This window comes from Cervus canadensis, chromosome X (genome assembly GCF_019320065.1).
Source record: "Cervus canadensis isolate Bull #8, Minnesota chromosome X, ASM1932006v1, whole genome shotgun sequence".
Lineage (NCBI taxonomy): Eukaryota > Metazoa > Chordata > Mammalia > Artiodactyla > Cervidae > Cervus > Cervus canadensis.
Window position 1 is genome coordinate 71,054,184 of NC_057419.1, and position 24,294 is coordinate 71,078,477.

Below are 24,294 nucleotides of genomic sequence, written 5' to 3' on the forward strand. Positions count from 1 at the left end.
TCTCTTGAGGCCTAGGCTGAGAACTGACATGTTGTGAGTTCTGTTGCAATACATTGGCCAAAATAAGTCACAAGGCCAGTCCAGATTCAAGGGGAAGAGGAATGGACTCTGCCTATTTGTGTGTGTGCTAAGTCGCTTCAGTCATGTCCAACTCTTTGTGACCCCATGGACTGTAGCCCGCCAGGCTCCTCTGTCCATGGGATTTCCCAGGCAAGAATACTGGAGTGGGTAGTCATTTCCTTCTCCAGGGGATCTTCCTGACCCAGGGATCGAACCTGTATCTCCTGTACTGGCAGGCAGATTCTTTACCAGTGAGTAACCAGGGAAGCCCCTGGTTGTCTTAGTAGTATTAAAAGAAAAAAAAAAAAAAGACAAAAACAAAACTGTACCTAAAGAGAGGTGGATAATACATTAACGGGGAAAGAAAAGAGTGTAACAGAATGCTACACAGCTTTATATAGGACTGCTTGCATAGAATACTTTAAACAATGATTTCAATCAAAACAGTGATATCTTCTGGTAAAAATCTCTTCACACATGTCCAGAAAGAGAAGTTGATCTGGTAAAATAAAGAATCTAGAATAGAAAAAAATACTTGATAAACTGGAAAACATGTTAAAAATGAACATCAAGCAATCTTAATAGGAAAATTTGGTTCTATATTTGTACCTATAAGTTCAACCGTAGGTAAGCACTTAACAATTAATATATGGAATATGATGTCATTTGACTTAACGTTCACTACAAAGCAATAATATAATGTAGGTAATAAAAAAGGTTGATGTAATAATCCCATAGTGTTAGCAAAAGTGGAGTATGGGATCTAGATTGAGGGAGTTACACCTCCATTATTTGTTATGCTTTTGGGATGACAAGGTATCATTTTGCTCAATTGTAAACACAATTTAAAAGCAACTGATTTAACGTGGAATATGTCCAAGATACTCGATCGATATATTTAAGAATGTACATCTGTTTAGTGACTACTATGGGGCAGACATGCTAGATTTTCACCCCAAGATGGAAATAACATTCCTACTCTTGTTTTCAGCTTCCTTGAGTAAATGGTTTAGAAGTCATCATCCCCATTGCTACAAGAAAAACCTGAAAACCAAAAGCTTTTCTAAGGCCTCTAAGAGAACTGACTGACGTTTCAGGGCAAACTACCACTCCAGAATTTGGAAACATGGTTAAATCCAGAGAGTCACAGCTAGGATCTGCTTATTTGGAGAAGACATTGGAATGAGAAACTCTGTCAGCAACCAACAGAAGCAAACTTAGATATGACACAGATACTGACATTATCCAACAGGGAACTTAAAATATTTATGTTTAATATCTTAAGTGTTCTAATGGAAAAAAGATAATGTGCAAAAACAGATGGATAATTTAAGCACAGAAATTGCAATTCTCAGCAGGAATCTAAAGGGCAAGCTAGGAATTAAAACACCATAACAGAAGTAAAGGCTGTCTTTGATGGGCCCATGAGTATACTGGACACAGTCAAGAAAAGAGTTATCCTGAAGACAGAATAGAAATTTCATAAACCAAAATGCAAAAAGAACAAAGAATGAAAAAAATGAAACAAAACATACAAGAACTGTGGGATAATTTCAAAAGGCAGGAGAAGGAAGACGTACAGGAAGAAGAAAGAAAAACTAGACTAAAAGAAATATCTGAAATAATAATGGCCAAGGACTTTCCAAAATTAATGACAGACACCAAATAAAAAACCCTTGAAGCTCAGAAAACACCAAGTAGGATAAATAACAAAATCACAACATCTAGATATATTCAAACTGCAGAAAAACCACAAATAGAAAATCTTGAAAAAACAAAGGAAAAATGATATATCTATAGAGGAACAAGGGTAAGAATCAGAGTGAAGCTCTTGTCAAAAAACATACAAGAAAGAAGAGAGTGGATTGAAACATTTAAACTGGCAAGAACTAAAGGCATTCTTGAACTAACAAAAACAGGGGATTTATCACCACCAGAAAGGCACTGCTGCTGCTGCTAAGTCGCTTCAGTCGTGTCCGACTCTGTGCGACCCCATAGGCGGCAGCCCACCAGGCTCCCCCGTCCCTGGGATTCTCCAGGCAAGAACACTGGAGTGGGTTGCCATTTCCTTCTCCAGCACATTGAAAGTGAAAAGTGAAAGTGAAGTCACTCAGTCGTGTCCGACTCTTAGTGACCCCATGGACTGCAGCCTACCAGGCTCCTCTGTCCATGGGATTTTCCAGGCAAGAGTACTGGAGTGGGGTGCCATTGACTTGTCTGGAAATTCACTGCAAGAAATGTCAATATAAGTGATTCAGAAACATGGGTCAACATAAAGAAGATAAGAGTGTTAGAGAAGAAGCAAATGAGGGTAAAATAAAATATTTTATTTATCTTATTATAAACTGATCTAAAAGACAACTACTTGTCTAAAATAGTAATATTTATTGGATGATTCTGTGCTTCCACTGCAGGGGACATGGGTTTGAACCCTTGTTGGGGAACAAGGATCTCACAAACTGTGTCTGAAAATAAATAAATACAATCTAAAAAAAATTTTTAAGTAAAAATTAAAAAGAATTAATTGGATGATTACAACATACAGTTAAGTGAAATGAATAACAGAAATGTCAAAAGGGATGAGAGGGAAGAACTGAGATTGGTTTTTAAAAAGTATTGAAACATCCAGGGCGAACACTAAATTTTTTAAATAAGAAGTAAAATTTATAATAAGAAAGGAGAGGCAAAGTGGAACTATACAACCAGAGAAAGCAGAAGAGAGGAAAACAAAGAATAAGTTCAATCAAATGAAAACATTAACAGAAATACTAGTCTAATAATTCAGTAATCACTTTTTTAAACTTAAAAAATGTTTATTATTACTTGTTGCTGTACTGCACAGCTTGTAGGATCTTAGTTTCCTGACCAGGGATAGAATCTGAGCCACTGCAGTGGAAGTACAGAGTCCTAAGCACTGGACCACCAGGGAAGGCCCTCAATAATTACTATAACTGGTTTAACTACATCAGTTAAAACATAATGAAAGTCAAAGTGGATAAAAAATTAAGATCCAACCATTTTGAAGAAAAGAAACTCACTTTAAAAATTTTTCTAAAAAGTTAAAAGTGGAGGGATGAAGAAAGATATACCATGCTAATACTAATCAAAAGAAAGTTAGGTATATTGATTTCAGACAAAGCTGACTTCAGAACAAGGAAAATATGAATAAAGAGGGACATTACATAATGACAGATCAATTCTCTAAGAAGACATAATAACCCTAAACACCTAAGCACCTAACAACACCCAAGCATAATAACCCTAAGCACCTAACAAGAGGAGCATCAAAGTTATGAGGCAAAAACTTACGGAATTGAAAGGATAAATGGAAAAATTGACTACTATTTTTGGAGATTTCAACACTTTATTTTCACTAATTGAAATATCCAGCAAGCAGAAAATCAGTAAGGATACAGCTGATTTGAGCATCACAGCAAGTAAACTTGATTTAATTGACATTTGTAGAATTCTCCATCTAATAACAGCAAAATATATATTTCTCTCAGGCTCTCATAGGATATTCACCATCAAAGATCACATTCTGTGTCATTAAAAGTAGTTTAGCAGTTCTTAAGGAGAAGGCAATGGCACCCCACTCCAGTACTCTTGCCTGGAAAATTCCATGGATGGAGGAGCCTGGTAGGCTGCAGTCCATGGGGTCACTAAGAGTCGGACACGACTGAGTGACTTCACTTTCACTTTTCACTTTGGTGCTCTGGAAAAGGAAATGGCAACCCACTCCAGTGTTCTTGCCTGGAGAATCCCAGGGACGGGGGAGCCTGGTGGGCTGCCGTCTATGGGGTCGCACAGAGTCGGACACGACTGAAGTGACTTAGCAGCAGCAGCAGCAGCAATTCTTAAAAAATAAAAATCACACAAAGTGTGTACTCAGATCACTCTGAAAATAAACTAGAAATCAATAAGAGAAAAGCAGCTGGGAAAATGACCAAATGTCTAGAAATTAACACATTTCTAACACATTGGTTAAAATATACTTTGCAAGAGAAATTTTAAATATACATGTATACCTATGGCCGATTCATGTTAAAAGAAAGTGAAAGTGAACTCACTTAGCTGTGTCGACTCTTTGCGACCCCATGACCTGTAGCCTAGCAGGCTCCTCTGTCCATGGGATTTTCCAGGCAAGAGTACTGGAGTGGATTGCCATTTCCTTCTCCAGAGTCATGCTGAGGCTGATTCATTTAATTCTGTAAAGCAATTAATCTTCAATTAAAAAGTAAATTAAGTAAAAAATGCTTGAACTATATGAAAACATAACTTAACCAAATTTGTGGGACACAGCAAAAGCAATGTTTAGAAGAAATTTATAGAATTAAGTCTATGTCTTAGGGGAAAAAAAAAGAACTTTAAAATAAAATCCTTAAATCTCTGCTCTGTGAAAGTTATTGTTAAGAAAAATCAAAAGAAAAGCTACAGGATGGGAGAAAATACTTAGAAAACACACATCTGATAAAAGAGCTACAAGAATTCATAAATTCTTTAAGAATACTAAGAATTCAAAAGTATACAAAGAATTCTTAAACCTGAGCAATGGAAAAACAAACATTCCATTTGAAAAGGGAGCTATATATCTGAACAGACATAAGATCAAAGAAGATACACAAAACACTAATAGCATATAAAAAGATGATCAAAATCATTTATAATTAGGGAATTGGCAATTAAAACACAGTGAGATACCACTACAGAACTATTGGAATGCTAAAATCCAAGCAATAAAATTGGTAGATGGATGTAGGACACTAGAATTCTTTATTCGTTGTTGATGGAAATGCAAAATAGTATACCTACTTTAGAAGACAGTTTGGCAACTTCTCACAAAGCTGAGTATAATCTTACCATATACTCTAGAGATTTTATCCTGGGTATTTTTTAAACTAATTTGAAACTCCCATCAACAGAAAAACCTCTACAATAATGTATATAGTAGCTTTATTCATAATGTTAAAAAACTGAAAGTCCCCAAGATGCATCATTCAAAACATGAATGGAAAACTATGGTACAGCCACACAATGGAATATTACTCAGTGACAGAAAGAAATGAGCTATCATGAATGAACCTTAAAGACACTATGCTAAGTGAAATAAAACATACACAAAAAGACAAATACTGTATAATTCCACTAATTTGAGGTACCTAAAATGGTCTAATTTATGGTCACAGAAAATAGAGGGGTGGTTTCCAGGGACTGATGGGAGGAAGGAATGGAGTTGCTGTTTAAAGGATATAGAGTTTCAGTTTGGAAAGATGAAAAAGTTCTAGAGGTTGATGGTGGCAATCATTGCACACAATGTTAATGCACTTTAATGCCAGTGAAATGTACACCAAAAAATGGCTAACAGGGTAAATTTTGTTAGTTACATTTTACAACTAAAACAAAAAAGATTCTTTGAGCCTAATATCAAGAAATATTCTTAACCATCTGCCCTCATGACTCAGAAACTGGGCTTATATTCTGCTTGAATCATTAACTTTTTTTTTTCCTTATGTTTCTTTTTTTTTTATTATTTTTTTCATTTCCTTATGTTTCTATGTGTCTATGTGTTCAGTCACTCAATTGTGTCTGACTCTTTGCAACCCTATAGACTGTAGCCCACCAGGCTCTTCTGTCCATGGGATTCTCCAGGCAAGAAGACTGGAGAGGATTGCTGTTTCTTGCTTCTGGGGATTGAGACCCAGGGATTGAACCTGTCTCCTGCATAGAAATGCCTGTTAATAAACCCCTGATTGCTTGCACCACAAAGGCTTAACTTTGGGAGCTCATGTGAAAAACTGTGTCCTGAAATGACACACATCTCTTTAACTAAAATAACCTATTCTTAGGACTAAGAATCATTCATTGAGATATGAAGCCATCTACCAACTCAGCTTCTAGGTTGTAAAACTTAATGGGGAAGTCTCAAAGGTGGGAATAAAGGGGAGCAGAAAGTGCCACCTCAGAATATGCCCCTTTAGAGTAAAGACTATTTTGAGCTGGGTTTTTTTTTTCAGAAACTACAGAAACAAGAGAAGCTCTGAAAACAAAGCAAGAGTTACTCCATCGTAAGAGGAATTTACACTTATGAAGAAAATCTTCATTTATGTCAGGGTGACTCCCCTACACCAGGAAGAGCAAAATGACTAAATCTTCAGCAACTCTTACCAATGGAGAAGGCATTTAGATTTAGACTCACCTGGTTTACTGTCCTTTTCCTGGTAAACCTCCCATAACTGGCCTTTCTCCCCTTCAAATTGAAAAACCTTTCTTTTGTCTTTAGCCAAAGATGATATTTAAGGGGGTGGCTTTGGCCATCTTGGCAAGGTAATAAGTTTCCCAGGTATCTTCCAGGTACGTGTACATTTTAATAAACATGTTTGTTTTTCTCTTGTTAACCTGCCATTTATTATAGGGGGCCTTAGCCAAGAACTCTGAAGAGTAAACAGAGAATGATTCTTCCTCCCCTACAAACTTTAATGTTTGTAAAATTTTAAAGACATTATTTAGGAGAATGGAAGATCCAAGGATGGAATGCAGAATGTGATAAAACAATCTAACTCTATTATAAGCTCACTGAAGGGGATGGGAGGAAAAGGTGCTGACCTAAGTAACTTGGGAAATGAGAAGAGTCCATAAGACTAAAGTGAAAAGAATGCACTGGAAGCTATAAAGTTGTTCCTCACAGGAATACAAGTCAACCATTTTAATCCCATTACACACCTATATTGTAAGTAAACAAGTAAACAGATAGCAGTTGGTGGTAACCAGGTTTCTCACTATTGGACAGGGAGGTTACAGATAAGCCAAAAGAAGAGGCTAGAATGATCTCTATGGTAATGGATTAGCGACATAAGTATGAACTCATATTTAGTTCAATATAGATAAGGATGGTTACACATAGAAATATTTCTAGATATGTGTTTATGCCTGGGTTAGTATATACCTATGTCCTTGCTCTATCAATTGAGAGGTCTTAAAATCAATGATACTCCTTTAGCAAAGAGTACTCCCACTGCCCAGATCTTCCAGTACCATTCTCCAAAAAAGAGAAAAAGGGCTCTTTGGAAGAAATTGTTGATTGCAGGACTGGGGCATGAAATACCCATGATGATCCTGGAGCATCTTGTAGGATTCGAAAATAAAGAAATACTCAAACACACACAAGTGCACAAATGTGTACACACACACACACAACTAAAGAGCTCCAAAGGACCAAAGTTGGAACGATTTGAGCAACAATGGTGATGGTGAATACAAACCAAAGTATAAAAGAAACATCCATGAGTCCATACCAATATAGAAAATGATGGAATAAGTAGATAAATGTCAGAAAATAGATATATGCCTCATGAAGAATTTCAAATAATTGAAGTATATACTCTGACTTCAAAGAGGTAGGGGCATAACTCCTTACTCCTTAAGTGTAGACTACAGATAGTTACTTCCTTCCAAAGGGTAGAGTAGTGAAAGCAGAGAAAAAAGAGTAAGTCTACAGTAGCAAAGTCTGATCAACAAGTGACTAACACTACCAAGTGATGAATGTCAACATCAACAATGATGCCATGTTGATAGTATGATATGTTGTGATTTTACATTTGTGGTCTTCCAGGAATATATAACTCAAATTTAAACATTAAAAAAATCAAACAAATCACAACTGAAGGGCATTCTATAAAATAAGTGCTCATTAAAATGATCAAGATTATAAAAACAAGGAAAGTCAGAAATAGTAACAGCTAAAAAGAATCTAAGGAGACAAAACAACTAAAAGCAATGTGCTATCTTAAATGGGATGCTGGGACAGATAAAGGACATTAGGTAAAAACTGAGGAAATCTGAAAAAAAATATAGACTTTGCTTAATAATCATACAGTGACATTAATTCATCAATTGTAACAAGTGTGCCATACTTATGATAGATGTTAATAGGAGGGGAAAACTGGGTGTGGGGTGTATGGGATCTCTCCCTGTTTTTTATTTTTTCTGTAAATGTAAAACTATTCTAAAGTAAAACATTTAGAAAAAAAAGAGACATTGCCCTTGGCTCTGAAAAACATATTTTTGTGAAAATCGAGGCGTGTCAACAAATAGTTATAATGCAATGTGGTAAGAGCTGCAATAGCGATTCTAAAAATGCTATGGAGTCATGAAGAACTATACACTTCAGAACAGAGGGAATGTTTTAGCTGTGCCTCAAAGAAAGAGTAGGAGTCAGCTCTGTGATAACGTGGAAGAAAAAGCTTTCCAGAGGAGCACTCCAGAAGTAGGGTTCAGAAGGAGGATATCTGGAGAAGAGTGAAATAGTGTAGTCGAGGCATAGAGAAGAAGGTGGAGGCTACAGACGATGCTGAAACATATTACATTTAATTTTTCAAAAATGTTTAAAGTATACCAAAAGTGTCAAGTAGGTTTGTTGTTTCTTTCACTGTGATCTGTTTTCCTAAACCGCTACTTCAGTTAGTAGACTCATATACTTTCAATTAAAAAAAAAAATCTCCCATAAAAGCTTACAATATGACCTGTACAATGTGACTTTACTTATCCCCATGTTTCCTTTTCTTTTCACATATAGGACTCTTTTGTTTTATTTTAAAGAAACCGTCTAACACACTTCAAAATACATGTTATCATTTAAGGCAGATCCACTAAAATTAAATGATACCATGCTTTGTGTAAGATTTACATTAACTAAAATATGATCATGATGTACATAAAACCAAGATACAAAATAGTGATTAATTATCATGCAGAGAAACGCTCACCTTTGTTATTACATTGAGAGTTTAACTTGGGTTCTAAGAATTACTCTTCAATTTGGCCACAGGCAAAGTAAATGAGCTATAAAGTGAAAAGTGACAGTTGCTCAGTTGTGTCCAACTCCTTGCAACCCACAGACTGTAGCCCACCAGGCTCTTCTGTCCATGGACTTCTCCAGGCAAGAATACTGGAGTGGGTAGCCATGCCCTTCCTCAGGGGATCTTCCTGACCCAGGGATCGAACCTGAGTCTTCCTGCATTGCAGGCAGATTCTTTACCACTGAGACACCAGGGAATCCTAAATGGGCTATAGAGTAATACTATTTGAAGTAACGTCATGCATAAGTATATCCTATCAATAGACTTCTTGTTAAACTCTAAAATGCATTTTAATACATATTATTTTGATTCTGGGATATGCAGTTCTAGGATTCAACCAAAATTTCATATATAATTTAATTTTGCTTTATAATGTACTTTCCCAAATCCATGTCACACGTAGGTCTACTTAAGTTAGAGACCTTAAGTTATGATAATAATCAGTTGGACGAAAATTTTCACTGAAACTTTAACTAACTTTCTTTTGGATATCAAGAGATAATTATTCCTTCTTTTTCCATAAAGAAAAGGAGATATTTTTGGCAAAATGAATGCACAAAAATATAACAGCCCTGGTTAGCATTTAGGAGAAAACAATTATATTATTAATTGTACAAAATAGCCTCATTTATATCATTTTACTCATTGGGACCCAGTTTCCAATCTCTAGGAGACTGTTCCCAATCTCCTCTTACTAGACAGTGTTTCAGTAACTGAGTGTTTCTAGAAAGGGGAAAGATGTGTTTACTGAAGATTAGTTCTACATCCCAAAGAATAAAGACTAGAAGGTCATTCTATTCCCTTTTCAGAATAGATATTTTTCATTATACTTTTACATTTCTTTGTCTCAGTACTTACTCCTTGAAAAGCTACCTCAGTATACATTAAGAGCAAAAAAGAAAAAATAATATATTCAATATTTATTGTAAAGAAAATCCAAGTAGAGATAGTTGTATTTTTCATTGTTCCATTAAACAGGGAGGTAAAGTGACAAAAGGGTAAATTTTAATTTTCTATACAAAAGCCTATTAACATGACAAAACTGAAAACCAAGTGAGTGCAAATCATACGTGTGTACATCATAGGTACATAATACACGATTAAATGTGTGGTTACTATTTAAACGTAACATGTATTGCTACTGTCAGTTATCTCCTGGGTCTAATATTTCTCAAAGGCATCACCAAAGAGTATCTGATTTAATTAAATTTCCTTTCAATCAGAATACTTACAGCCATCAAATGAATTTCATGATACCAAATTTTGTTTTTAGGTCAAACTAATCAAAATTTCAAGATTTAAAGATGATTATTAAAAGATGAAAGTGACTGCCACAAAATACTTTTCATATACAGGGAGTTTGATGCTGTTAAGAATAATACTGCACGGGAACCTGGAAAGTTAGGTCCATGAATCAAGGTAAACTGAATGTGGTCAAACAGGAGATGGTAAGCGTGAACATCGAAATCTTAGGAATCGGTGAACTAAAATGGACGGGAATGGGCAAATTTAATTCAGATGACCATTATATCTACTACTGTGGGCAAGGATCCCTCAGAAAAAATGGAGTAGCCCTCATGGCCAACAAAAGAGTACGAAATGCAGTACTTGTGTGCAATCTCAAAAATGACAGAATGATCTCGATTAATTTCCAAGGCAAACCATTCAACGTCACAGTAATCCAAGTATATGCCCCAACCACTAATGCTGAAGAAGCTGAAGTTGAACAGTTCGACTACAAGACTTTCTATAACTAACACCAAAACAAGATATCTTTTCATCACAGGGGACTGGAATACAAAAGTAGGAAATCAAGAGATAGCTGGAATAACAGGCAAGTTTGGCCTTGGAGTACAAAATGAAGCAGGGCAAAGGTTAGCAGGGTTTTGTCAACAGAACACACTGGTCATAGCAAACACCCTCTTCCAACAACACAAGAGATGACTCTATACATGTATATCACCAGATGGTCAATGCTGAAATCAGATTGATTATATTCTTTGGAGCCGAAGATGGAGAAGCTCTATACAGTCAGCAGAAACAAGACCTGGAGCCAACTATGGCTCAGATCATGAACTTCTTATTGCAAAATTCAGGCTTAAACTGAAGAAAGTAGGGAAAACCACTAGGCTATTCAGGTATGACCTAAATCAAATCCCTTATGATTATATAGTGGAGGTAATTAATAGATTCAAGGCACTAGATCTGGTAGACAGAATGTCTGAAAAACTATGGGTGGAGATTCATAACTGTACAGGAGGCAATGATCAAAACTATCCTAAAGAAAAAGAAATGCAAAAAGGCAAAGAAGTTGTCTGAGGAGGCTTTAAAAATAACTGAGAGAAGAGAGAAGCAAAAGATAAGGGAGAAAGGGAAAGATATACCCAAACAAATGCAGAGTACCAGAGAATAGCAAGGGAAGATAAGAAAGCATTCTTAAGTAAACAATGCAGAGAAACAGAGGAAAACAATAGAATGAGAGACTAAAGATCTCTTCAAGAAAATTAGAGATGTCAAGGGAATATTTCGTGCAAGGATGGACACGACAAAGGACAGAAATGACAAGGACCTAATAGAAGCAGAAGAGATTAAGAAGAGGTAGCAAGAAAACACAGAAGAACTGTACAAAAAAGGCTTTAATGACCCAGATAACCACGATGGTGTGTCACTGACCTAGAGCCAGACATCCTGGAATGTGAAGTCAAGTGGGCCTTTGGAAGCATCACTATGAACAAAGCTAGTGGAGGTGATGGAATTCCAGTTGAGCTATTTCAAATCCTAAAAGATGATGCAGTGAAAGTGCTTCACTCAATATGCCAGCAAATTTAGAAAACTCAACAGTGGCCACTGGACTGGAAAACGTCAGTTTTCATTTCAATTCCAAAGATGGGCAACACCAAAGAATGTTCAAACTATTTCACATTTATGCTGATTTCACATGCTAGCAAAGTAATGCTCGAAATCCTTCAAGCTAGACTTCAGCAGTACGTGAACCAAGAACTTCCAGATGTACAGTTGGGTGCAGCAAAGACACAAGAACCATACATCAAATTGCCAACATCCATTGGATCACAGAGAAATCAAGGGAATTCCAGAAAAGCATTTACTTCTGCTTCGTTGACTATGCCAAAGCCTTTGACTGTGTGGATCACAACAAACTGGAAAATTCTTAAAGAAAGGTGGAAATTCTTAGACCACCTTACCTGCCTCCTGAGAAACCTGTATGCAGGTCAAAAAGCAACAGTTAGAACGAGACATGGAACAACAGAATGGTTCTAAATTGGGAAAGGAGTATGTCAAGGCTGTATATTGTCACCCTGCTTATTTAACTTATATGCAGAGTACATCATGAGAAATGCTGGGCTGGATGAATCAAAAGCTGGGATCAGGATTGCTGGGGGAAATACTGACAGCCACAGATATGCAGATGATACCACTCTAACAGGAGCAAGCAAAGAGGAACTAAAGAGCTTTCTTGATGAAGACAAAAAAGGAGAGTGAAAAAGTTGGCTTAAAACTCAACATTCAAAAAACTAAGATCATGGCATCCGGTCCCATTACTTCAGGGCAAACAGAAGGGGAAAGACTGGAAGCAATGACAGATTTAATTTTCTTGGGCTTCAAAATCACTGTGGATGGTGACTGTTGCCATGAAATAAAAAAGATGCTTGCTCCTTGGAAGGAAAGCTATGACAAACCTAGACAGCATATTAAAAAGCAGAGATATCACTTATTAAGAATCTCTCTTAATAAGATGAGAATAATGTCTTTCACTGACTGAAGCATTGATTTTTGATCCCCCCGCTTTATCTGTTGGAGCCACTTTGAGAGAAGTACACAATAACATTAAATGAGGGATGAATACATTATTTAAGAATATATCATTTAAAATGACAAAAATTATGCGTATTTGTATGTAATTCTATATTTTGCTAATGGATTTCATACATATTAACTTACCTCATTCAATCCTTGCAAAAATCCTATGAAATAAACAAGGCAAACTTTATCATCACCATTTTATACATGAGGAAATTGATATTCTGAGTTGTGGTGATTAAAATTATCACATGACTAGTGAGTTGTAGGTCTGTGATTACAGACTGTCCTGAATTTTGCTCTCATGCCCTTCTACCTTAGTAACCAGATACAGGAATGAAACCATGCAATGCATCTCACATAATTATTCAAACATTGCATGTGATATTTTGTTATATTCAAGTTCATGAGAACATGTGTCAAGTTCACAGAGTGATACATGAATAAAAAAGTAATTTTTCTAATTTGGAACAAGACAGGAAGATCGAGGTAAATTTCATATATTCCATTTCAACACTCTAGGAAATGTTTCCAAAAATGGCACCACTACAAAATATAAGCATAATTTTCTGAAATTGTATACTCATTATTTCAAGCACTTTCAAAAGCTAACATTTCTATAATCCCCTAAGCCTATTTTCTTTAACCTTTCAAATGCATTTCAGGGCAATATGATTAGAAAACAAGAAGGAATAAATTTCACCTATAGGAATACATTTAGCATTTGGTTAAGTGGTTCTTTCACTGCAAAGATTTGAAAAAATCAATATGAAGCACAAAAGTGAAACTTAAAATGTTAGTTTCATTACTTGCAAGTGATATACTGAAGACTGAACTTACCTGTAACAGTTAGTTCAGTAGTTCTTCTCACAACAAAGCCTCCATATTTTAACTCACATGTATAATTTCCAATGTCATCTTCTCTGACTTCTCTTATAAGCAGGGTATCTCTTTTGAATACTATACTTGGCCTCCATGTTTTTGTCCTACATTCCTACATGAAGAATATAAAATTTTTATAGTACATACAGTGACTTAAAAATAAAATATTTAAAATGACTAAACTAAAACTTCTAAAGTTATATTTTAAAAATGCTGAAGAGTTTGGAATTAATGCTAAAGATTTTCAAACCTTTTCCATATTTCCAGAAAACCAGGTTCTCAATATGGAAAAAAGTACTTAAGATTCACTTTATTAATGCATAAGATTAGTGTCTCTAAATCAGATATATATGTGTTGATTTATTAGATATAATAAAAGGAACATTTATTAAGATTACTTTTGATATCACTTTTAGAAGAAAATATTTTACATTTGATTTTTATGAAATTAACTACCTTGATACTAATAACATAAAACATAAAATGAATTTTTTAGTGGAAAGTAGAAAAAAACTATGGAGAAAAATGCTTTAATTCAATATTTTAAATCTTTTAATGTCACATTTAGAAATAATTTGATCTTTTCATAGCATATATTTTCTGCAATCCATGGAGGAAATGGTCATCATTTTTATGCAAGATCTTCATAGTTCCATAATACCAATTTTCATTGTTAATACCAAATTATGGTCTCTGATTTAAGTTTTGGATTATTATGATGTTGGCTCAGGAGATTTCTGTTTTTGAGAAATAGAAGTCCATTTTCTCTAGCCAGATTAGAAATCAATGGAATGAGGATAAAATAGCTTTAAACCTTTTAACACTATCCAGAAGTCATATCTTTTTAAAAATTTATTGGCAAATCAAATCTACACAGATCATTGTTTTGATTATGTATCTCAATGCCTGTGTGTAATTGGGGCACAATTTGGCTATTTCAGTGCAAACTACACATTTAATATCCTCATATTAGTTGTATAAACTGTGAATTATGCACTAAATGTTTGCCATATATGTTCCCTTGGCTGTGGAAAAATAATATGAAGACTTCTTTAAATTCCAGATATACTGCATCTTCACCCATCACTTCACTAGTTATGGTCTATCTAGCTTAAGGTCACAATGACGGGGAGATGGTGGAAACATGACTAAAGGACCAATATGAGGCTAGTCATTTAAAAAACTGAGTGTAAGACTCTGTGTGGTGGATGTGTGTGTGCACGTGTGTGTAGTCTCTAATATTTCAGCAAATTCTGAGCTACTATTTGCAAAAAAATGAGAAAAAGTGCATAACTCTCAAGATCAACTTCTTACATGTGCAAGTGTGTGCTCAGTTGTGTAAGACTCTTTGCAACCCCATGGACTGTAGCCTGCCAGGCTCTTCTGCCCATGGAATTTTCCAGGCAAGACTACTGGAGTGGATTGCCATTTCCTGCTCCAGGATGAACTTCTTAGCAAACAACAAAGAAATTGCATATCTAGGAGTTAAATGTACACATGAAAAAATATTTGTAATTGAAGACTTCGGGTCAAACTCTCCTAATACCCCTTCTTTTTGAGGAAATCATCAGGGCTTGCTTAGAACCTTCCTATGGAAAGCAAGCAAACTCCAGAAAATCAGGGTTAGAAATAGTAATACAATTAAGACACATAAAATACAAAGCTCATATGCACAGAAACAGAAAGAGTGGGGCTAATTTTAAGGCTATTTAACATTGTCCAAGACAGAAATCCAAGGGAAAAGTAGAAGACTATTTCAACAGTTCCCTTGATGTTCTGAATCCTCCTTCATTGTTTATAATCAAGAATGAAAGCAAGTCATTCAGAGAAGGGCATTGCTAATATTGGAAAACCCCTTTAAAGATTACTAAAGATGTATCAGTTTTCATTCCAATCCCAAAAAAAGGCAATGCCAAAGAATGCTCAAACTAGCGCACAATTGCACTCATCTCACACGCTAGCAAAGTAATGCTGAAAATTCTCCAAGACAGGCTTCAACAGTACATGAACCATGAACTTCCAGATATTCAAGCTGGTTTTAGAAAAAGCAGAGGAACCACAGATCAAATTGCCAACATCCACCGGATCATCGAAAAAGCAAGAGTTCCAGAAAAATATCTATTTCTGCTTTATTGACTATGACAAAGCCTTTGACTGTGTGGCTCACAATAAACTGTGGAAGATACTGAAAGAGATGGGAATACCAGACCACCTGACCTGCCTCTTGAGAAACCTGTATGCAGGTCAGGAAACAACAGTTAGAACTGGACATGGAGCAACAGACTGGTTCCAAATAGGGAAAGGAGTACATCAAGGCTGTATATTGTCACCCTGCTTATTTAACTTATATGCAGAGTACGTCATGAGAAATGCTGGGCTGGAAGAAGCACAAGCTGGAAACAAGACTGCCGGGAGAAATATCAATAACCTCAGAAATGCAGACGACACCACCCTTATGGCAGAAAGTGAAGAACTGAAGAGCCTCTTGATGAAAGTGAAAGAGGAGAGTGAAAAAGTTGGCTTAAAGCTCAACATTCAGAAAACTAAGATCATGGCATCTGATCCCATCACTTTATGGCAAATAGATGGAGAAGCAGTGGAAACAGTGGCTGACTATTTTTTTTGGGTTCCAAAATCACTGCAGATGGAGATTGCAGCCATGAAATTAAAAGACACTTACTCCTTGGAAGGAAAGTTATGACCAACCTAGACAGCATATTAAAAAGCAGAGACATTACTTTGTCAACAAAGGTCCATCTAGTCAAGGCTATGGTATTTTCCAGTGGTCATGTATGGATGTAGATTTGGACTATAAGAAAGCTGAGCGCCAAAGAATTGATGCTCTTTGGCACTGTGATGTTGGAGAAGACTTTGAGAGTCCTTGGACTGCAAGGAGATCCAACAGTCCATCCTAAAGGAGAATCAGTCCTGGGGGTCATTGGCAGGGACTGAATGTTGAAGCTTGGAAACTCCAACACTTTGGCCCACCTGATGCGAAGAGCTGACTCATTTGAAAAGACGCCTGATGCCTGGAAAGATTGAGATAGGAGAGAAGGGGCTGACAGAGGATGAGATGGTTGGATGGCATCACCGACTCAATGGACATGAGTTTGGGTGAACTCTGGGAGTTGTTGATGGACAGGGAGGCCTGGCGTGCTGCAGTTCATGGGGTCGCAAACAGTCAGACACAACTGAGCAACTGAACTGAACTGAACTGAAAGATGTATTTCCTGTTTCATTTCTAACAAGTCTGGAAATCAAAAGCTATCAGTCCTAAGGACTCACATTCTTTATACTGATATTTGTGAATCTAGTTATTAAAAGATCCAGCTTCCTACATTCCTATTTCCAGTTAGTTGGACAAAACAAAGTTTATACTAGGAATCTTTAAACCATGGATAAAATATTCCAGAAAAATGGTCACAGCCTGTATACTGTATTTTCTTGAGTATGTTCAATAATAAAACTATCATTTATGACATAAATTAGTTAAAGAATATGTTCAAATCCTGAAGTTCACTCAATGATGTGACAGTAAGAACAGCATCTGATTATTCTGTTTAAGGCTAAATTTTCTATTGGTTTTTGAAAAAAAAAAGTTAATCTAGCACTTTTTTAATAATGTTATACATTTTCATCAGGTTTTCAAAAATATGTATACTTTTATATGAAAAGGATTAGAATATGCACAAAGGTACTTCCATTAAACAGAATATTTCAATAAAACTGGTATACAATTTTATCACAGAAGCAAGTCAATCCTTTCTCTGCTGTGTGCGGATATTTTGGACTGCTTATACGAGTGCTTTGAAATGAATGCTTTGACATATTTCAGTTCTTGAAATTATCAACACAGATTATAATAGAATTGAAATGATTATCAGCATAAATTATATCTAAACATTCACACAATAGCTTACTACAGTGGACTACCATATAAATATTGACTAGGATTTTCAAAATCACTGGTTTAAAAACTTACAATGACCAGCACAACTTGCTATAGTATTTTCTAAAGGCAGAACTGAACTACAGAACACCCATTAATTTTTTTTAACCAACTTGCCCTATAAGATACACATGAATCTATGAGCAATAAAATCATTTAGTCCATACCTTATACCACAGTATTTCAGGTTCTCTGCTTGGTAGCAAAAAGTCTTCTATGTCACGGCAGGCAATTTCCTTGCTTTTGCTAAGTTCAGCTTTATCAAAGTACTTCATCTTGGAATTGTAGCAGAGTCCAGTGTCATTTTCGCCTACTGTCAGTGAGATGGATACTTTCATACAGTAAGTGGAGTTTCTGTAACAAAGCAGAATAAATATGGTGGCCTGGTGTGAACAAATAGCAACCCATGCCAAGGGAGTGCATCTACTTCAGTCAAAAAGGGAAAGAAGGATAAAAACTCTATTGATTAATTAATGTATGGTATCATGGCTTATTCCACAGGGCTCTTATCTGTCGGCTAAACAATGCTTGGTTCCGTTAAACCATTTATGTATTTTTCATATGCTGGGAAGAAAGTTTTATAATATATACAGGTTTGGTTTGAAAAAATGTTCAATAGAGATTTTTGTTATCTAGAAAAAGAAAAGTAATAAAAGAAGATTTAGGTCAAGAAAGAAATCAAGTTTGGGTATAATTATGCTAAAATCAGTAAACTCATACTCAGCCATAAATACAAATGAAATAATGCCATTTACAGCGACATGGATGAACCTAGAGATTGTCCTACTGGGTAAAGTAAGTCAGACAAAGAAAGACAAATACCATATGGTATCACTTGTATGTGTAACCTAAAAAAATAATAGTAAAAATTAAGTTATTTACAAAACAGAAATAAAGTCACAGTTATAGAAAACAAGCTTATGGTTACCAAAGGGGGATAAATTGGGAGACTGGGATTAACATATTCACACTATTATATATAAAATAGATAACTAATGAGGACTTAACAGAGAGCACAAGGAACTCTACTCAATACTCTGTACTGATCTTTATGGGAAAAGGATCTAAAAAAGAGTGGATACATGTATATGTATAACTGATTCACTTTGCTATATAGCAGGACCTAAGACAACATTGTAACTCAACTATATTCCAATAAAAATTGTTGTTGTTAGTCATTCAGTCATGTCTGACTCTTTTGAGACCCTATGGACTGTAGACCACCAGGCTCCTCTGTCCATGGGATTTTCCAGGCAAGAATACTGGAGTGGGCTGCCATTTCCTCCCCCAGGGGATCTTCCCCACCCAGGGATAGAATCCAAGTCTCCTGCTTTGCAGTTGGGTTCTTTAATGCTGAGCCACCAGGGAATCAGGCATTCATTGGTCACCAGGGAAATAATTCAGACTGCATGAGATACAGTTACATACCCTCATGATAAAAATAAACTAACACATACTATTTGTAAGTTTGTGTTTACTCATCTATCACCCTAAGTTTTTCAGATAAAATGTTTTAAAGAAATACACTTCGTATTTTAGTTTAATCACACTTTTCCCTGCTTTATCTACAAGGAACTTTATACTTTCATTTTGTTAGGTAGTTAGAATAGGAAAAAGGAGTCCAGAATGGTGGTGGTTAAAAGATAAGGAAGGGAAAAGCCCATGAAAATAGAACAAAGGATGCTCTGAGAACCTGAGTGAGGACCTCAGGTAGAACAAACAGCACTCCTGGCTAGCCCAATTTACATAGGGAAGGCCCACGGGGAGGAGAAAAAAACATATAAAAAGAGGAACCAAAATTGGGCCAGAGGCCTCTCTTCTCTTCCTGTCTTTTGGGTAGGCATGCCCTCAAGGCAAGCATGCCTTGAGGATGTATTTTCCTTAAATAAAAATTAATTAAAAATTAAATTGGTAAACCAAACAAAGAAATAGGAAAATGTAACTGATCTATTAAACATAATGAAAGGACAGGAATAAGGCTGCTCAAGTCACAAAGTACTTACTGGTTGTCTGCTAAGAGGGGACGTTTTCAATGACTATGGGCAGTAAACAGTCCTGGATAAAAGTTTTGCTCAGTTACAATCTATCTTCACAGACTCATACCCACTTGGACTGCAGTCCAGGTTGTGAGACAGGAGAAACATACTGATATATTATGTAAGGACAACCCCATTCTGATAGACAAATTCTACAGAATCAATTGATTAAATCAGCACATCAATTTATTCTTTGCTGGATCCGAGATTAGGTTTATAATGGAATACATGAGAATAGAAACTGTGTTCAGAGATCTCTTTGAAAAAGTCGGACCAAAGGAAGTTTTCTTGTAAATTGCACAATTTCTGTTTGCTAATTTAGCCTCTGGACAGTCAATGAACACTGATAATGTGTCAGTCATTGTGCCAGGCAGTGAGAATAAAGAGAAGAATTGGACATCAGACTTAAGGCTTTCTTAAGAGAACTCTTTTGGTAAGTGCTTGATGGCATATATATGTACATGGCCATCAAAGTTCTGGACTTGAGTCTTACTGTTATATTTACAACTTGAGGCAACTCACCAAGTACCTCTGAAACTCTCAAGTAGTGTGCAGAGACAACACTTTTCCAAGTATTGAATGTGATACTAAATGAAAACCTGTTTGGCCTGTCCTGGGCATTCAACCAGGAGAAGGTAATGGCTACCCACTCTAGTATTCTTGCTTGGAGAATTCCATGGACAGAGGTACCTGGCGGAAGTCCATGGGGTCATAAAGAGTTGAACACGACTGAGTGATTAACACACACACGGGTGTTCAGTGCTGTTGATTCCTCTCTACTTTGCATTGACATACATGGACCACAACCCCCAAGTCCTCCCCCTTATTCAGTCAAGATGCTTTGTTGTTTAAGCAGAAACTTGATTTAGATTCCTGCTTTTCTTTTTTCTCATGCTAATAATGACACAATGAGAATGACCAGAAAATAGCCAGATGTGTTGTGGTATAATAGAGAACATATTTGGTATTTTTCCTGGCACAGATCTGCTAAAACTCTTACAATTTCTTGAGTGATTTTTCCTGAGTATTATTCATAAGGGGTCCCTTTTGACCACATCTGGGTTTGTGCTAACAGCTGACTTTGAGTGGAACTCCTAGATAGACCAAGAGATCAGAGTTAGACCTTTCAGCCCCACCCACTGACAGGCAGGGGACAGGCATTGGAGACTGAGCTCTTTAAAAACTCTTCAAACAAAAGGCTTGGTGAGCTTCAGCTTTGGTGAACACAAGGCGGTGCCGGGTCGGTGGCAGCTCTGGGCCTCTTCTCTCACCCCTTGCCCTACACGCCACTTTCATCAGGCTGTTCATTTGTATCTTTGGAAATACACTTTGCAATAAATCAGCAATAGTAATAAACCTGACTTTCTGAGTTCTGTGACCCATTCTAGCAAATGACAGAATCTGAGGGCATTCCACAAACCTCTGATTGACAGCTGATCAGTCAGAAGTGTAGGTAATTTGTGGACTTGCAACGGGCCTCTCGCAGGCCTAGCCCTTAACCTGTGAGATCTGCCACTAAGTCCAGGAAGATATTGCCAGAACCGAACTGAATGGTAAGACATCCAGCTGGTTGAAGAATGATCTCATGTGGGCAAAACCCCACGCATCTGGTGTGAGAAGTGTTGAGAGTAAAGGAGCAAAACAGGTTACCATTACTGTTAGTTATTCAGCTTTATCTTGGGTAGCAGAGAAAACTTCCACAAAAAATCAGAATTTAGATTTCTCTAGCTTCATATAATATGTAGTCTACAAGTATATCTACAATACTTAATACGTGAAACCATTAGCTGTTAAACAATCAGTAGCCTGAAAAACGTCCTCAGAGAAGGCACTCAGGGATTTTTCTAGAATGATGAGACATATTCCCTGTTCCAATCCCTCACAATCTAGAAATGATAGACAAGTAAACAGTTGAACTTCAACGTGCTAAATCCTACAAAGGTAGCAGGTACCACCACAGGAGTGCCAAAGAAAGAAATAAGAAGACTTGATAAATTGTCATATATGATTATCTTAAAGTATGAATAATTTAGAGTATTAGTAATTTTAAGAAAGGCTATTTCAAGGAATACTATGCACAAAGGCTTGAAGGCATGGAACAACTTGGCATGCTTGAAGAAATGCAAATAATTTGCTGTGACTGAATTATAAGGTAGTGATAAAGAACAGTAGGGATTGGAACTAGAGATGTGTGCAGAAGCCAGGTTGAAAGTCCTGTAAAGTCACCATAAAGACTTTGGACTTTATGCTGGGAAATAATGACATTTGGATTTTGGAAAGATTTTTCTGATTGTAGTGAGAAAAATGAATTGAACCGGACTGGAAGGAGGACTAAGTACAGTGAGACAAATTAGGAAGCAATTGTATTTACTCAGGAAAAAAAAATGGCAATTCCAACAAAGGCAATGTCCATTGAGATAAAAAGGAGGGATCATGTTTAAAATATATTTAAGATATAGAATCAACGTGATAGTGAGGGAGCAAAGGAAAGAGAGACATACTAGATGATAAAGAAGTATTCTCAGATGAGTATATGAAAGGTAGAGTCAATCTTTCAGCATGGAAGATATTGAAAAAGAAAAAGCTTTGAGAGCAGAGAAAGTATGTTAAATTTTAGCTTGAGCTTCACACCCAAGAGGGAAAAAAATCCTCTTTGGGTCTGCCAGCAATATTGCTCATGCATTATTTATTGCTTTCATTCCAGTACAGACTAAAGCATGCTCTTCTCAGGCTCCTTTTAAGATAATTCTTTTTAAGAAAAAATAATTTACTAAATTATTAACTATTTTAGGATGCATTCAACTGTCTTAAAACATTTGAGGTTTAGAAACATACTGATATTTGTAGAACATGTTAGAATTCTTAAAGAACAGACTTTTCTAAGAAGTAAATCAGTGAATTCTAATTTTGAACCTTCCACATTAATCTTTTAAATTCAAGAGTCTTAGGTCTTCTTTCTCCTCAGACTTACATTGTTGTCGGTTTTCCCACATCTCCTTGTATCAAATACAAGGCCGTTGGGTCAACAGTAAAATCACTAAAGCCCAACTGCAGAGGTTCGGATTCCAGCCCAATCACTCATTACTTTTGAAAATAGGGAAAGTTACTTCACTTTAGGCTTCCATTTCATCATCTATACAAGGAGGAAACAGTACTAAAAACCTCATAGGCTGCTGTGAGAATCAAGCATGTTAAAACATGGTCTTGTTATAAAGCCAGTGTGGGCCTCAGTCATGTCTGACTCTTTGCTACCCCATGGACTGCAGCCCGCCAGACTCCTGGGTCCATGAGATTTCCCAGGCAAGAATACTGGAGTGGGTAGCCATTCCCTTCTCCAGGGGATCTTCCTGACCCAGGGATCGAACCTGGGTCTTCTGCATTGCGGGCCGATTCTTTATGGTCTGAGCCACCAGGGAAGCCTTAAAATACAGTTTCAGGCTTTTAGTGAGTATTAGAGCTTATTATCAGTACTGGATTTTCTTTTCCTACTTCCTTTATATTTCTATTTTGCAGTAGGGCTAAACAGTGTTTGTTTAGAAGGTAGGTTAGATAGATAGTATCACCATGATGATGCCTTCAGTTCCTTGGTGTTTAATTAGTGTGAAGCACAAGAATGCAGATAAGTCCTTCTGTTGTCATCTGGGATATGTGGTTGGGCTAGACAAGAATGAGGAAAGTTCATAAAAAATAAAACTCCTCACCTCAGTCACCCTGTCTTGCTCTATTATAAATGAAACTGAACCCTAATTTTCAGAAAGTGGCTCCAGATGAACACACTTAGATATTCTTATTTTCCTGTCTTTTATTCCCTAGGTTTGTGAGGTGATTGCTGATTTACTACTGTCTGGTAATGTCTGAAATTCCAGACTCCCCAGGATAGCACTATTTTCAAATTACTTGCAATGTTTTAATACTTGTTTACTGTTTCTGTTCATCAGGAGGTGGTTTAAAAAGCTAAAAATAAAGCAGCATTCAATGAATGCTACAGTCCTATTTACTGAGAAGAGCTAACAGGAAGCAAGCAACTTGTGACACATTAATAAACATACGACCCCCCGAGGGGAATGACACATTCTCAAAGTAAAGAGTCCCATCCGTCATCATTAGATTTGCAGTATGACTGCTATGGCACTGTGGCTCGCTGTAGTCAGGGAAATACGGTGGGATGGGGTAAATGGGAAAACAGTGCTCAGCCAGGATGGACAGTACAAATCATGAGCACATATCTACTCAGCTTCCATTGTTTTATCAGACGAGCTGCAATCTGGGCAAAAATTAAATCATGACTACTGGTTCCAATGTTTGTCAAATGGGTAGAGAGACAGGATATTACATGTATGTGGGCAAAATGGTTGTTCATAATTGAGAGTTAATACTCATCATTTTGGGTGAAGAAATATTGATGTGAAATTTTGTTAAAACCTACTTTGTTCAAGCAAGGGCAACCCTGCAGGATACACCAGTGCACAAAATGTACTGTACAAACAACACAGAGTTACTTCTTTCAACCTCCTGAGGTTACAGCAAAGGGACCCAAAAAAGGGTCCCAAAAAAGGGACCAAAAAAAAAGTAAGTCAATGATTTGTCTTAGTTCTACTAACTGGTGACAGAAATGGGATTGGAATTCATATCTCCTAACTTCTAATTCATTGGTCTCTTCTGTACACTATACTGAAGATAAGTAGTGCTGGGT

General features: G+C 36.5%; 1 protein-coding gene across 1 annotated transcript in view; it reads right to left on the reverse strand.

Annotated features, from left to right (window-relative positions):
- IL1RAPL1 (interleukin 1 receptor accessory protein like 1) overlaps nucleotides 1–24,294 on the reverse strand; it is a 1,385,702-nt gene that overhangs the window by 548,248 nt on the left and 813,160 nt on the right. The window contains exons 4-5 of the mRNA XM_043458964.1: nucleotides 17,733–17,919; nucleotides 13,575–13,728 (exon numbers count right to left, since the gene is read on the reverse strand). Coding sequence (XP_043314899.1) covers nucleotides 13,575–13,728; nucleotides 17,733–17,919 — 341 coding nt within the window. The remainder of the gene's footprint in view (nucleotides 1–13,574; nucleotides 13,729–17,732; nucleotides 17,920–24,294) is intronic.